This window comes from Mus pahari, chromosome 19 (genome assembly GCF_900095145.1).
Source record: "Mus pahari chromosome 19, PAHARI_EIJ_v1.1, whole genome shotgun sequence".
Classification (NCBI taxonomy): Eukaryota; Metazoa; Chordata; class Mammalia; order Rodentia; family Muridae; genus Mus; species Mus pahari.
In genome coordinates this window covers 43,378,932-43,391,431 of record NC_034608.1, presented here as the reverse complement: position 1 = coordinate 43,391,431, position 12,500 = coordinate 43,378,932, and the positions used below count along the sequence as shown (strand labels likewise).

General features: G+C 46.8%; 1 protein-coding gene across 8 annotated transcripts in view; it reads right to left on the bottom strand.

The window, feature by feature from the left end:
- Nucleotides 1–12,500, bottom strand: part of Fgfr1 (fibroblast growth factor receptor 1) — a 57,332-nt gene that overhangs the window by 32,390 nt on the left and 12,442 nt on the right. For 6 of the 8 annotated variants that reach the window (XM_029531730.1, XM_029531731.1, XM_029531735.1 and 3 more), the window contains exon 1: nt 11,687–11,858. In XM_029531730.1, coding sequence (XP_029387590.1) covers nt 11,687–11,777 — 91 coding nt within the window. In that variant the 5' untranslated portion in view covers nt 11,778–11,858. Of the gene's footprint in view, nt 1–11,686; nt 11,866–12,500 lie in introns of those variants that run through there. The other 2 variants (XM_029531732.1, XM_029531733.1) reach the window with 1 other exon arrangement.

The window sequence follows — 12,500 nt, the reverse complement described above, 5'->3', positions numbered from 1 at the left end:
CTTCGCACAACGCGTCGTGACGTTCTCGCTCATGAAGAAATGCCCACAGCTAGGGAAGACACCTCAGGGGTGGAGGACTTACTTGGAATTCTAGAGGTTCTGGTTCAATCTCCACTATCACGTTCACTCACAGGTTAAAAAAAAGGGGGTGGGGTGACTCTTAATCCCAGCACTCTGTATGTGTATGCGGAAGTGTATCCAGAGACAGCGGCAGGCAGATTAACGGAACCTGGTCTACATTGCAATTTCCAAGCCATCCAGACTATGCAGCAAGATCTGAGACCTTGCCTTTAAAAAAAAAAAAAAAAAGCGCTTATTTTTGCATTATGAAAATACACAAAATAAAATGCCTTAAGATAAAATAATACAGCGAAAGCTGGTTACTCGGTAATAGGCTGACTGTCAATTAGGGAAGGCGAAAGATCCGGAGATTGCTGGACAGTAATGTGAATGTGGCTGTGGTGGCTCTTGCCCTGTAAGCCTGACATTTATGACACTGAAGCAATAGTACTAACAAGGCTAGCCTGGGCTACGTAGCAAGTTCCAGAACAGACAAGGCTACCCAGAGAGACCCTGTCTCAAAACAAACAAACAAACAAACAAACAAAAACCATACAAAGGTTAAAGTGGAGAGCTTTAGATGACATATATCTGGACCTAACTCGCTCACACAAACTACAAGACCACAAAGATCTGGGAGCATAGATGTCCAAAATAGAGCCTCATTTATAGCCCCCCCCCCCCCCCCTGTCCACAAAATGAATTCACTCTTCGGCCTCTATCTCTTGCACATACAGTATCAAAAACTAGCAAGCAGTCCTTGCTTGAATACTCAAAAGAGCATGAGTGGGGGGTTCTGACTTTTGAGGGGCTCTCTGCACCTTTTTTTTTACCTGGTAAGCCAGAACTGTGGGACCCTGGCGGCACGGCTTCCCTGAGCTAAGCACCCCTAATGACCTCTGGGAAGAGAGGCCTGTCTAACATCCACTTAGTCTCGGGCCCAGATTAAGCCAACACAGTTCAGCAGAGACAGACAACTGAGCTAGAAGAGCCCAGTACGGTGATTCTGGGTTAGTGATGTCCTGTTAAGACCCAGTCTCCATGTGTAATATGAAGGCAAAACCCTAGCCCCGGCGTCCACGTTTCACCGGAGTCCCAAGATTCTAGAGTCACTGTGCCCAGTCAACTTTTCATTTTTAAGATTAGAATTGTCAGGCTCTGGAGAGATGGCTCAGCGGCTAAGAGCACGAACAGGGGACCTGGGGTTCAACTCCCCGCACCCACATGGAGGCTCACAACCAGTAGGTCCAGTTACAGAGGACCCTAGCAGGTTGCTGCACACATGCGGGTGTGTGTAAATGTGTTGCAACCCAAACACAAAACAGGTAAAATTTAAAAGATGAAAATAAAATTGAAAACAAAGAGGCAGTACGTTTTTAAAAAAAAAAAAAAAAAAATGAAAACAGAGCCAGCATAGTATAGTGGTGCACACCTCTAACCCCCGAACTTGGGAGGTAGAGGTGGTTCTCTGTGAGTTTGCAGCCAGCCTGGTCTACATCATGAGATGGTCAGGGTAGCCTAGGCTATGTAGAGAGACCCTGCCTCAAAAAACAAAAAACAAACAAAAAAAAACATAGGTTGTTAACTTACCTAGGCATTCACCTATTCAGAAAGTATTAATACGAACCAGATATGACTGCATTTAATAAATACATATATTCTCCAACTTAAAATAATTCAAAACATACTTAAGCTCTCTCAAGTAGGGACTGGAGGGATGGCTCCACTATTAAAATCAATGTGGCTTTGGCAGAGGACCCATAACCACCTGTAACTCCAGCTTTGGGAGATCTGACACTCTCTTCTAACTTCTGAGGGCTGCAGTCCTGTGCATACATACACACGTAATTAAAACTAAATCTTAGAAAAAAAACCTTCCAACTATAATATGGTAGTAAAGTAGAAACTGTACCATATTCTAGGCTACTCGTAGGCCACGCAGCCTTGATATGTCGGCTGTTCGCTGCGGCTCCTAAATAGCCTAGAATTACAGGGCAAATAACTGATTCTTCATAAACCAGTTTGAGGGGAGGGGTCTTGAAAACTGAACCCAGGACCCTCACACATGTCAAACGAGCACCCAGCCAGACACTAAGTTACAAGCTCTACCTAAATGGTCTCAAACTCCCAATCCCCCTGCCTCAGCCACCCAAACAGCTAGTATGACAGGCAATCACCGAGATGGTCCTCCACTGGCTTTGTTTCCTGCTTTTTGCCAAGCTTCAGGTTGAAGGAAGTCTGTGGCAAATACATTTAAAGTGGGCCAAACTACGATATAGAGTAGGTTGGATGTAATAAAGCATTTTAAAAATTCTTTATTGTCATTCTATATGTGCACACACACACACACACACACACACACACACACACACACACACACACCCATCGCTCATGCCTGTGGAAGCCAAAGAACAGCTTTGTGGAGCTGAGTCTCCCCTTCTCCCATTACAGAAGTTCTGGGGATTGAATTCAGCAGCAAGTGATTGCCCAGGCTTGTGTGGCAAGTGTTTTTCCTGCTACACCATCTTGTCAGCTGTGAGCATGCGATACGTTATTTATTTATTTATTTATTTATTTGATATATATAAGTACACTGTAGCTGACGTCAGACACACCAGAAGAGCAGGGCATCCAATCTCATTACGGGTGGTTGTGAGCCACCATGTGGTTGCTGGGATTTGAACTCAGGACCTTTGGAAGAGCAGTCTGTGCTCTTAACCACTGAGCCATCTCTCCAACCCTATGCTATACTTTTAATTATTACTTTAGAATGTCACCTTCTAATGTAGGAAAGGTTTTGGGCTTGAGTTCAATCCCTGGGACTCATATGGTGGAAGAAGAAAACTGACTCTAGCCGGTTATCCTCTGATCTACAAGCGTACACACTTTTCCCTTTTTAAAAAAAAAAAAAATTTCACCATAAAATTAGTTGTAGTGATATAGCCTCAGCACTTAGGAGACAGAGGCAGGAGGATTGGGAGTTTAAGGCCAGCCTGGTGTAGATGAGAGCCCATCTTTAAAAAGAAAAAAGTTCACTGTAAAACGTTTCACACTATGCCAAGAGCAGTCTCACACATTCAATACTCCTCCATCTTTAGCGGTATCATGATCTCTTGTACTTGGTTTAAACTTGTGTTTGGCTTATTGTGGCCTAAGACCAAGGTCAAATACCATATACACAGAGGTACATACCATATAGCCTAGGTATGCTGGGCTACACTTTGTAAGAACATTTTATTTTATTTTTTTTAAAGATTTATTTATTATTATATGTAAGTACACTATAGCTGTCTTCAGACACTACAGAAGAGGGCGCCAGATCTTGTTACAGATGGTGTGAGCCACCATGTGGTTGCTGGGAATTGAACTCGGGACCTTTGAAAGAGCAGTCAGTGTTCTTAACCGCTGAGCCATCTCGCCAGCCCCGTAAGAACACTTTATTTTGCTTGCGTGATGACAAAATCTTTTCATAGTACATGCCTCCAGACATCGTTAAGGCAACAAATCAATATAAACATCTCTCTGTATATTCAACCATAATGAAATTAATGAACTGGTACTGCCTGTAGATAAGCAATTTGCCCTTTACTTTGAGCCCTTTGACCCTCTTATGCAGTGTGAGATGTTCTTATATATCTTGTCTTTATTTGATATGGGCTTCAAGTATCACTCCCTAAGTGGGTTATTTATTATATCTGCAAATCTGTTAAAACGTATGGTGTTCCACTTTAATCTCAGCATTCCAGAGATGGAGGCAGGGGGGTCTCTACGAGTTTAAAGCCAGCCTGATCTACAGAGTGAGTCACAGGACACACAGGGCTACACAGAGAGACCTTGTCTTGAAAATCATAATTAAAAACAAAAAAAGAAAGAAAGAAGAGAAAATGCCACAGTGCAAACCACTAAACATAACCTAAATTACTTCCTGATAGTAGAAGGGTAAAAATTCTGTAACCCACACAATGCAATACTATATGGTTAGTATGAAAAAAAAAAACTGTATAGGAATAGATTTAAGTTATAAGCCAATATATATGGTATAAATTCCATTTCTCAGATATGAACAGAAGAAGAAAATCTTAAAAAAAAAAAAAAAAGATTCAGGCCAACTGTGATTATTGATGGATGATGAGAATCTTTTGTTTTGTTTTGTTTTTTTGAGACAGGGTTTCTCTGTATAGCCCTGGCTTTCCTGGAACTCACTCTGTAGACCAGGCTGGCCTTGAACTCAGAAATCCGCCTGCCTCTGCCTCCCAAGTGCTAGGATTAAAGGTGTGCGCCACCATATCCGGCTGGATGATGAGAATCTAAGGCATTATTTATCTGTCTATACAAGCCTGTAGTTTCTGATTTCTTGTTATAAACACATATCAAAATAATGTTTTGGAGGTTTTCTTGTTTGTTTTTATTTTTGTTGTCTTATTGATTGATTGACTGTTCTGTTTTTTTGAAACAGAGTCTCTGTAGACCAGGCTGGCCTCTTATTTTTCAGAAATCTAACTGCCTCTATCCCCAGAGTACTAGAATTAAAGGTTCTACACCCTTCGAAACAATGTTCTTAAAGACTGACAGTGTCCGGGCTGGAGAGATGGCTCAGCGGTTAAGAGCACTGACTGCTCTTCCAGAGGTCCCGAGTTCAATTCCCAGCAACCACATGGTGGCTCACAACCATCTGTAATGGGATCCGATGTTCTCTTTTGATGTGTCTGAGGATAGAGACGGTGTACTCACATACGTAAATAAAATATTTTTTTTTTTAAAAAAAACCATACATCATACAGAATAAGCATTCAACTACAAACTGAAAAGGGGGGCAAGGGGTGATCTAGGATTCTTGAAACTGTGGAGACATGGCCTAAAGAGTTGGCTCAGTAGTTAAGAACACTTGTTGCTTTTGCAGAAGACCCTGGTTCAATTCCCCTGCACCCACCCACATATGTAACTTTAGTTCCAGGGGGCTGACACCCTCTTCTGGTTTTATCTGGTACTGCAAGCACTGCATGCACACAGAGCACATAAAATAATGTGGAAACAAAATAAACCCCAAGAAAAATCTTAGTGGGGACCCAGACTAGATCTTAAGGGTAAGAATTAAGTATATATTATTAAAGAATTATAAAAAGTTGGGCGGGGACGGGTGGGCATTTCATGTAAAAGGAGAGGGACAAGCTTCGGTCATATATATGGTGCATGTTATGGTCAAGGAAAAAAATAGGAATATAATTGGATAGATGGAGGCTAATCAGTGAAGGAACAGGCCTGTAACCAGCCTGTGCCTAGCAGTCTCTGTGGGGACCATGGGGAAGGAAAGGGTGAGCTCTGGACCCAATTTTCTTTGCTAATTAACCATTTGAAATTTCAGTTCTGACGTTTTTTCTATCCAGACTCATAGGCGGCAAGTCTACATTTTGCTGAACTCCGGGGCCCTCTTACCCACTTTGCCTATACATTCAGGGTCTGGGGAAACAGCTGCTTTCAGGCTAACCAAGAGCGCTGCTGCCCCTGAATCACCTCTCTTACACAAGCTATCCCAGGAGGCTCAGGAGCACCGCAACTCGGCGGATAAGGACCGCGTACTGGGTTTCAGCTCTCACCCTAGCCTTGCTCCGTATGCAGGACACAATCCCCGAATGAAGACAGCAGGGACCATTTGTGGTACGGGATAAATGGACCGTGGTGTTAGCCAAAAACCCGATGGAGGCGAGGGAGAGCAGAAACTCAAGCCCAGGGCTCTCTGGTTACAGCCATGAAGAGGGCCCAGGCGACTGGGTTCCTACTGGTCACACTACAGGCTGACAGAGCAAACGAAAAGGCAGAGGCAGCCCAGACTCCAAAAGGCTTCTCTTAAGGCCGTGTGTCTCAACCTCCTAACACTGCGACCATTAAATACAGTTCCTCGGCTTGTGGTGACCCCACCACCGCCGTAAGATTATTCTGTTGCTACTTCCTAACTGTAATTGTGCTACTGTTACTCATCTGAGAATCTGTTATGAACACTGTTGGGAAGCTGAGAAGAGAGAGCAGCCGGGTCCCTCCCTGTTAGGGGAGAAACAGTTGTCTGGTTTCCAGGTTCCAGGGAAGAGGGAAGTAAGGATGTGGGGGATGGGGGTGGGGAATGAGCGAAGAGACTTCCCAATAGCCTAGAGGAATGAGGCCTTATAAAAACAGGGCAGAGCTGCTGCTCAGACTCTCTGACCTGGCTCTCACCTCCTGGATAATGATTCCCCAGAACTCACTTCCCCAAGGCCATGGATGACATCCCAGAGACACCCTGCTCCTTGACAGGAATGATCCCTTGCTTAGGCCCTGCCGACCCCACTCAGGACGGGACGCAGCAGCAGAAGCACGCTCTCGCGGAAGGGACCCTCTGGTTCTGGTCTCCCCACAGGTAGTCCCCAGACGCGGGGTGACAGAATCCTGGCTGGATTCTTTGTACGGCCTCCCTCCCTCCCTCCCTCCCTCCCTCCCTCCCTCCTTCCCCTCTTTCTCTCTTTCTTTCTTTCTTTCTTTCTTTCTTTCCCTCCCTCCCTCCCTCCCCCCCAGCAAGTCCTCTGGACAACCATTTGTTCTTTCTTCCCTGAGAAATTCCTCCTCCTCCTCCTCCCTGACTTTGGGGAGCGGCTGGCAACGGCAGAGTGGAAAAATGACTGAGGCTAATGGTGTAGCAATGCGGAGGCCCGAGCCAAGAACACAGCCTTGAGCGGCTCGGCTGCCCGGGGCCTCGCTGCTGATCTGGACACGTGAGTACCCTCACATTCTCTCACAGGCTAAGCACGGCCCTCCCTCCCCTCCCCACCCCACCCCCTCCGCTAGCAAGCACCTTTCAGAAGCAATGGTTCTACCTCCAGGGAGGGGATGCACAACGACGTAGGGAAACCTGGCAACAGACTTCATGGACCTAACACACACACACACACACACACACACACACCTCGCTTAAACAAAAAAAAAGGGGGGGACGTCATTCAACACCTTTGCCTCATATAACTCCACTTTCATTCTGGAATCCTCGTGCGTTAGAAACGAACGCGGTCTTTTCACAAGAAATTTTACTGGGGGTGGGGTGCGGCAACAGTGTGTTTCCCCAGAGTGTTCCAGGCCAGCTATGTGACCTTAGGTCACACCAACAAGCAAAAGCTGCAAGGAGGGACTAGAGCCTGCCTATCTGTGATACACACAGTGTACGTAGCCAGGCTCCCGGCAGCTAGGCTGAAATCCACACCCTCTTGGACCAGAGGCAGCTCAGGACCCCTGGAGGGGTGGGCATGGGAGGGCTACCAGGGAGCTACAGCTGAGGCCACGGCCAGATTTTGGCAGCACCCCCAGCCTTTCCCCATAGGCACAGGTTTTTTTCTTTGGTTTTTTTTTTTTTTTCTTGGAGAACAAGGACAAAGCCCCGCTTTGTGGTACACAGGCGGGCCTACAGCCTGCAGCTTTTCCATTAAATGTAACCTCTCCTCCCTCCTCCTGCCACCAGACTCCTTCAAATCTGGGTGGGTGGGAGGAGCTGTAAAACCTCAGCCATTAAATCGCTTATGAGATGCAGGTTTCTGTGGACAGGAGGAAAGTATTTCAAGGGTGCGAGTCTCACACTCTCTGGCTCCTTTAGGGTGCTCAGGGAACAGAGAAGCAGAGGCCGCCAGTCCCAACTACAAGGGGCCCTGCAAAGTTTTGGAGGTACCCACTCACTGATCCCTCAAGTTCTGTTCTCAGAGACAAATACATGCAAGCAACTTTTGCAAGTGGGTATTCTGCCCTTGGGCCTGTGTCCCAGTTTCATTTTACACACAACCCCCAAAGCCCGATCTGAAGAAACAAAACTTAAAGACTCGGTAATATGGCAAACAGGAGGAGGAAGGGGTGGGGTGGGGGAGGAGGCTGGTTTTCCTGGAACCCTTATTAAATCAACTTTGTAAGGACAGCCAGAAACTGCAGGCCTCCTGGGTCCCTTCAGGGCAGGGGCGTTTGCAGAGGGCTGCCAGGATTGTGCTCAGTCAGGGGAGGGGCTGCCATCTTCTCCCCCCCCACCCCCACCCCGCCAAAGCCTCCCCAAAGTGCAAGCAAAGTCTGGGATGATTGGCTTTTAACTTCTGGACCAATCTTTGTCACATAGAGTATAGTTGTTTTGTCTTGTTTTTTTAAAGACAATAGCAGCATTACTTAATAATCAACATGGCCAAGACTATAGTACACTGCATGTCTGTGAGGTTCCAAAGTTTACAGGGCATGGACAGAAACTATTCCTCTGACATCACAGTTAATAGTGGGTCTGTGTTCTTTCAAAACCAACCCCCCCAGGAACAGGGTGTGGTGGCATAAGTCTTTAACACCAGCATTCAGAGGCAAAGGCAGGTGGATCTCTGAGTTCGAGGCCAGCCTGGTCTATATAATAAGAGTCAGGATATCCAGGGCTATAGAGTGAGACTTTGTCACAAAGAAAATAGGGAAAGAAATGAAATAATACAGCGACCCACGTGGGTATCACAGGTGATTAGATTCATATGTCACCGTAAGACTTCATTCTTGACAGGAAATCCTCGGACAAACAACGCTAGTGTAGGGTGACAGGAAGTGACAGGACACAGGTTGGAGACAAGAAGAAGCAAGGGAAAGGCTTCTGGGATGACACACTGATCTCTCAACTAGGATGGTAGTAACAGGAGGTGTAGCCCTTAGGAAAACTCACTGAGCTACCCGTGTCAAGTTGGCACATTTTATACCACATAAATTATACTTCGATCCACTGACTTCATCTTTGACGACTACACAGACTCTTCCATCCCTCCCCTCCCTCCCCTTCCATTCCCAGGACCACTACTGTGCCTAGGTTTAGTGGCACAAATTTTTCATCCCAGGCAGATCTCTGAGTTCGAGGCTGGCCTGGTCTACAGAGTGAGTTCCAGAACAGAGAAACCGTGTGTCAAACAAACAACAAGAAACAGGTAAAAAGGTCATAGGTCCCCTGCTTCAGTTTACACCAGGGCAGCTCAGCAGCTTCAACGACCCTCCCCCTCCATTTAAAATTCCTCACGTGGGGGCTGGGCTCAGGGTTAAGAGCACTGACTCTATCCTTCAGGACGACCCAGGTTCAATTCTGAGCACGCACATGGCAGCTCACAACTATCTGGAACTCCAGTTCCAGGGGATCTGACACCTTCATACACACACACCACACACACACACGCACGCACGCACGCACACGCACACGCACGGACAGAACACCAATGCATGTAAAAATTATTTTAAAAAATGAATAAAAAGTCATTTAAAATTTCTTATAAGAGGACCATTCGGAAACTGCTGTGTCTGCTTTCCCTCCTTGGGCTGCAGAGAGTTTGTTAGAGGAGAAAAGGAAGACAAAGGTGGAGGATGAGACTGGAAAGGAGGAAGAGGAGAAGAGAAAAGGACCGAGAGGGAAGAGGTGGCGTCCAACTATTTAGTGAAACCCACAGATTCTCTTCTAGAAGCAGCCATCACTCTCCCGGGTCCTCAGTCCCACTCCCTGACTTGACACTCAACTCGCCCTTCTCCCGCCCTTCCTGACAGCAGGGGCAGATGCAAGAACGGCTACGCACACTTTCACGTGGAAGTATTGTGTCTGTGCTGTGACATCTGAGCCTTTATTGTTGTTCCTATTTTAGTGGTTTGTCGCACAAAGCAAACTAAGGTACCGAAAACTGGGTTGTGTCGGTACACTTCAAATTTCTCAGCAAGATCCATTTAACTATACTAAGTTCCTTAGCAAGATGTAAGTAAGCCTTCCGTAGGCCGGCTGAATCTAGTTTTTCCAGGTGTTACTCTCCACAGCTATGCACTCAGTGAGCAATACCACTGTCCGCACATCTTAAGCCTCTCGACTAAGAATGCCCGTTCTCAACCCCCTCAGAGGCCTTAGTACCCTAAGGTAAGATTACAAGTAAACTCCTGTAATCCAGCACTCAAAAGGCTGTGGTAGGAGACTGTGTGGCCAGCTAGGGCCACACAGCAAGATCCTATGTCAAAAATAAAAAGATAAAAGACCCCCCTCCTTTCTTTTCTTTGTTTTTCCTTTTGAGATAGAATCTCTCTATGTGGCACTGGCACAGACCAAAATGGCCTTAGACTCAGAGATATGCCTCCGAGTATTGAGATTAAAGGCGGGTGGCACTGCGGACAGGAGGACAGATGTGGTTCGGCTCTAGGTATGACATCCCTCTGCATTCTGATAAAACCTTACTGTACTATTTAACTATGGTCTACTAGCAGCCAGAGAGATGGCTCAGAAGTTAAGAGCACTTGTTCTTGTGGAGGGAAGTGGGGTTCCAGCACCCCCAAGGCAACTCACTGTCATATTTTGAGACAGGGTTTCTCTGTATAGCCTTGGATAACCTGGTACTTGCTCTATAAACCAGGCAGGCCTCGAACTCATAGAGAACCACTGGACTCTGCTTTGCAAGTGCTGGGATTAAAGGCATTTACCATCACTGCCTAGTATGCATGATCATTCTTACTTAACTCCCATTTCCAGAAGATCCACGAACCCTCTTCTGATCTCTGCAGGCACCATACACATACACGCAGGCAAGACACTCAGACACATACAATAAATAAGTTTTAATAAGTAAATAGTCTGCTTCATATTTATTGTTTCTCCACTGTTTGACGGTAACTATATACCTACATATACACCTATAGCACTATAGGTACAGAGGTCCTCTCTTGCCTTAAGCCTCAAGCATGTTCTTGTTCATATCTGTCTTTGGTTCTACTACTGAATGCACCGTGAATATGTCAATTTCAGCCACCGCACCCTGCTCCTCTCTCATTGCCATTTGTATGTACATTTGTATACACAGATTCACTCATTGATCATCTAACAGGTCCCTGACAGATTAGAGGATGTCCCTGTACACCTGGCCACCGTTGGCATGGATATCCCAAGCCTTCGACCCCACTCTACACACCAGCCTTCTGTGAACAGCCACTCTCAAGCCTTTTGACAGCAGAAAGGTCTCAAGATTAATCTCCAAGTCCCTCAGAAGCCACCAGGCCACCAGGAATCTTAGGAGCAGTAACAACTTTTGGGGAATACACCACAGGCCAGTGGGGCCTCATAAGGCTCCTGGGCCCCATCCTGCCTCCTGTTCCTTTCCAAGTCCCTTAAACAGGCCATCTCCAAAGCAAACTATTCATCAGGCCCCCAGGGAAGACCTGGGGGACAGAGTCCAAAAAGGCACGTGCTCGTGACTGACTGCTCAGGCCCTTGTAGAAGATCTGTCACTGGAACGGCTTTCTGGAAGCCAGAGGCCACACTGCCAAGCTCTTCTTACTCTGGAATGCTTTCTCCAAATCTATATTCACATCACTCTTTCATCTTTCATTATCTGAGTTAAAGACCCAGAAAGAAAGCACTCCCCTAGAATCTCACCTCTGGCTAGCGATCCCCACTGATCCCCACCTCTGATAAAGTTGGTTCCGTGTATGGAAGGAAGCCCTAATCAGCCCAGGTATGGGGAAGGGGCCCCCTTTGCTCCTCCAAAGAGGAAGTCTGTCTGTCCAGCTGACCACATCACCTCCACAACAGTTAGCCCACCCTGTCTCATGAGCTCAGGGGTCCGGCTGACCCTCCCTCCGCCTGTCATCTTACCTTGTTCGGGCAAGGTTGGGGCTGGCCTGGCAGTGCAGAGAGTGGCTGTGACCAGCACAGCCCAGAAGAGGAGGCACTTCCAGCCCCACATCCCAGTTCTGCGGTTAGAGGTTGGTAACAAGGCTCCGTACCTCCATGGATAGTCCACCGTGAGCGGGGTCTGCCTTCGCAAGCTGACTCTGGGGAAAGAAACAACAGCTGAAATAGACATCGGAGAGGAGAGGGGTGAGGGGAAAAAAGAGCGCATTGCATCCCTGGTCAACCTGCCTGGAAGGTGGTGGCGGCCGCTTCTTTAAATTAATTTATTCTTTTATATATTCCATCTTGACTCCAGTTTCCCCTCCCCATCCACTCCTCTATTTCTCTTCTGAAATGGGCAGGCCTCCCAGGGATATCAACCAGACATGACATATCACTCAATGCAATACGACTAGGCGCCTCAGGGCTGGGGAGATGACTCAGCAGTCTGACTGCTTTTCCAGGGGTCCTGAGTTCAATTCCCAGCGACCACATGGTGGCTCACATCCATCTGTAATGGGATCCGATGCCCTCTTCCGGTTTGTCTGAAGACAGCTACTGTGTACTCATAACACAAAAAATAAATAAATAAATCTTAAAGACAACAACAACTAGGTACCTCCCCTCATATTAAGGCGGGACAGGGCAACCTAGTAAGAGGGCAAGGGTTCCCAAAGCAGGCAAAAGAATCAGAAACAGTCGGGCGTGGTGGCGCACGCCTTTAATCCCAGCACTCAGGAGGCAGAGGCAGGCGGATTTCTGAGTTCGAGGCCAGCCTGGTCTACAAAGTGAGTTC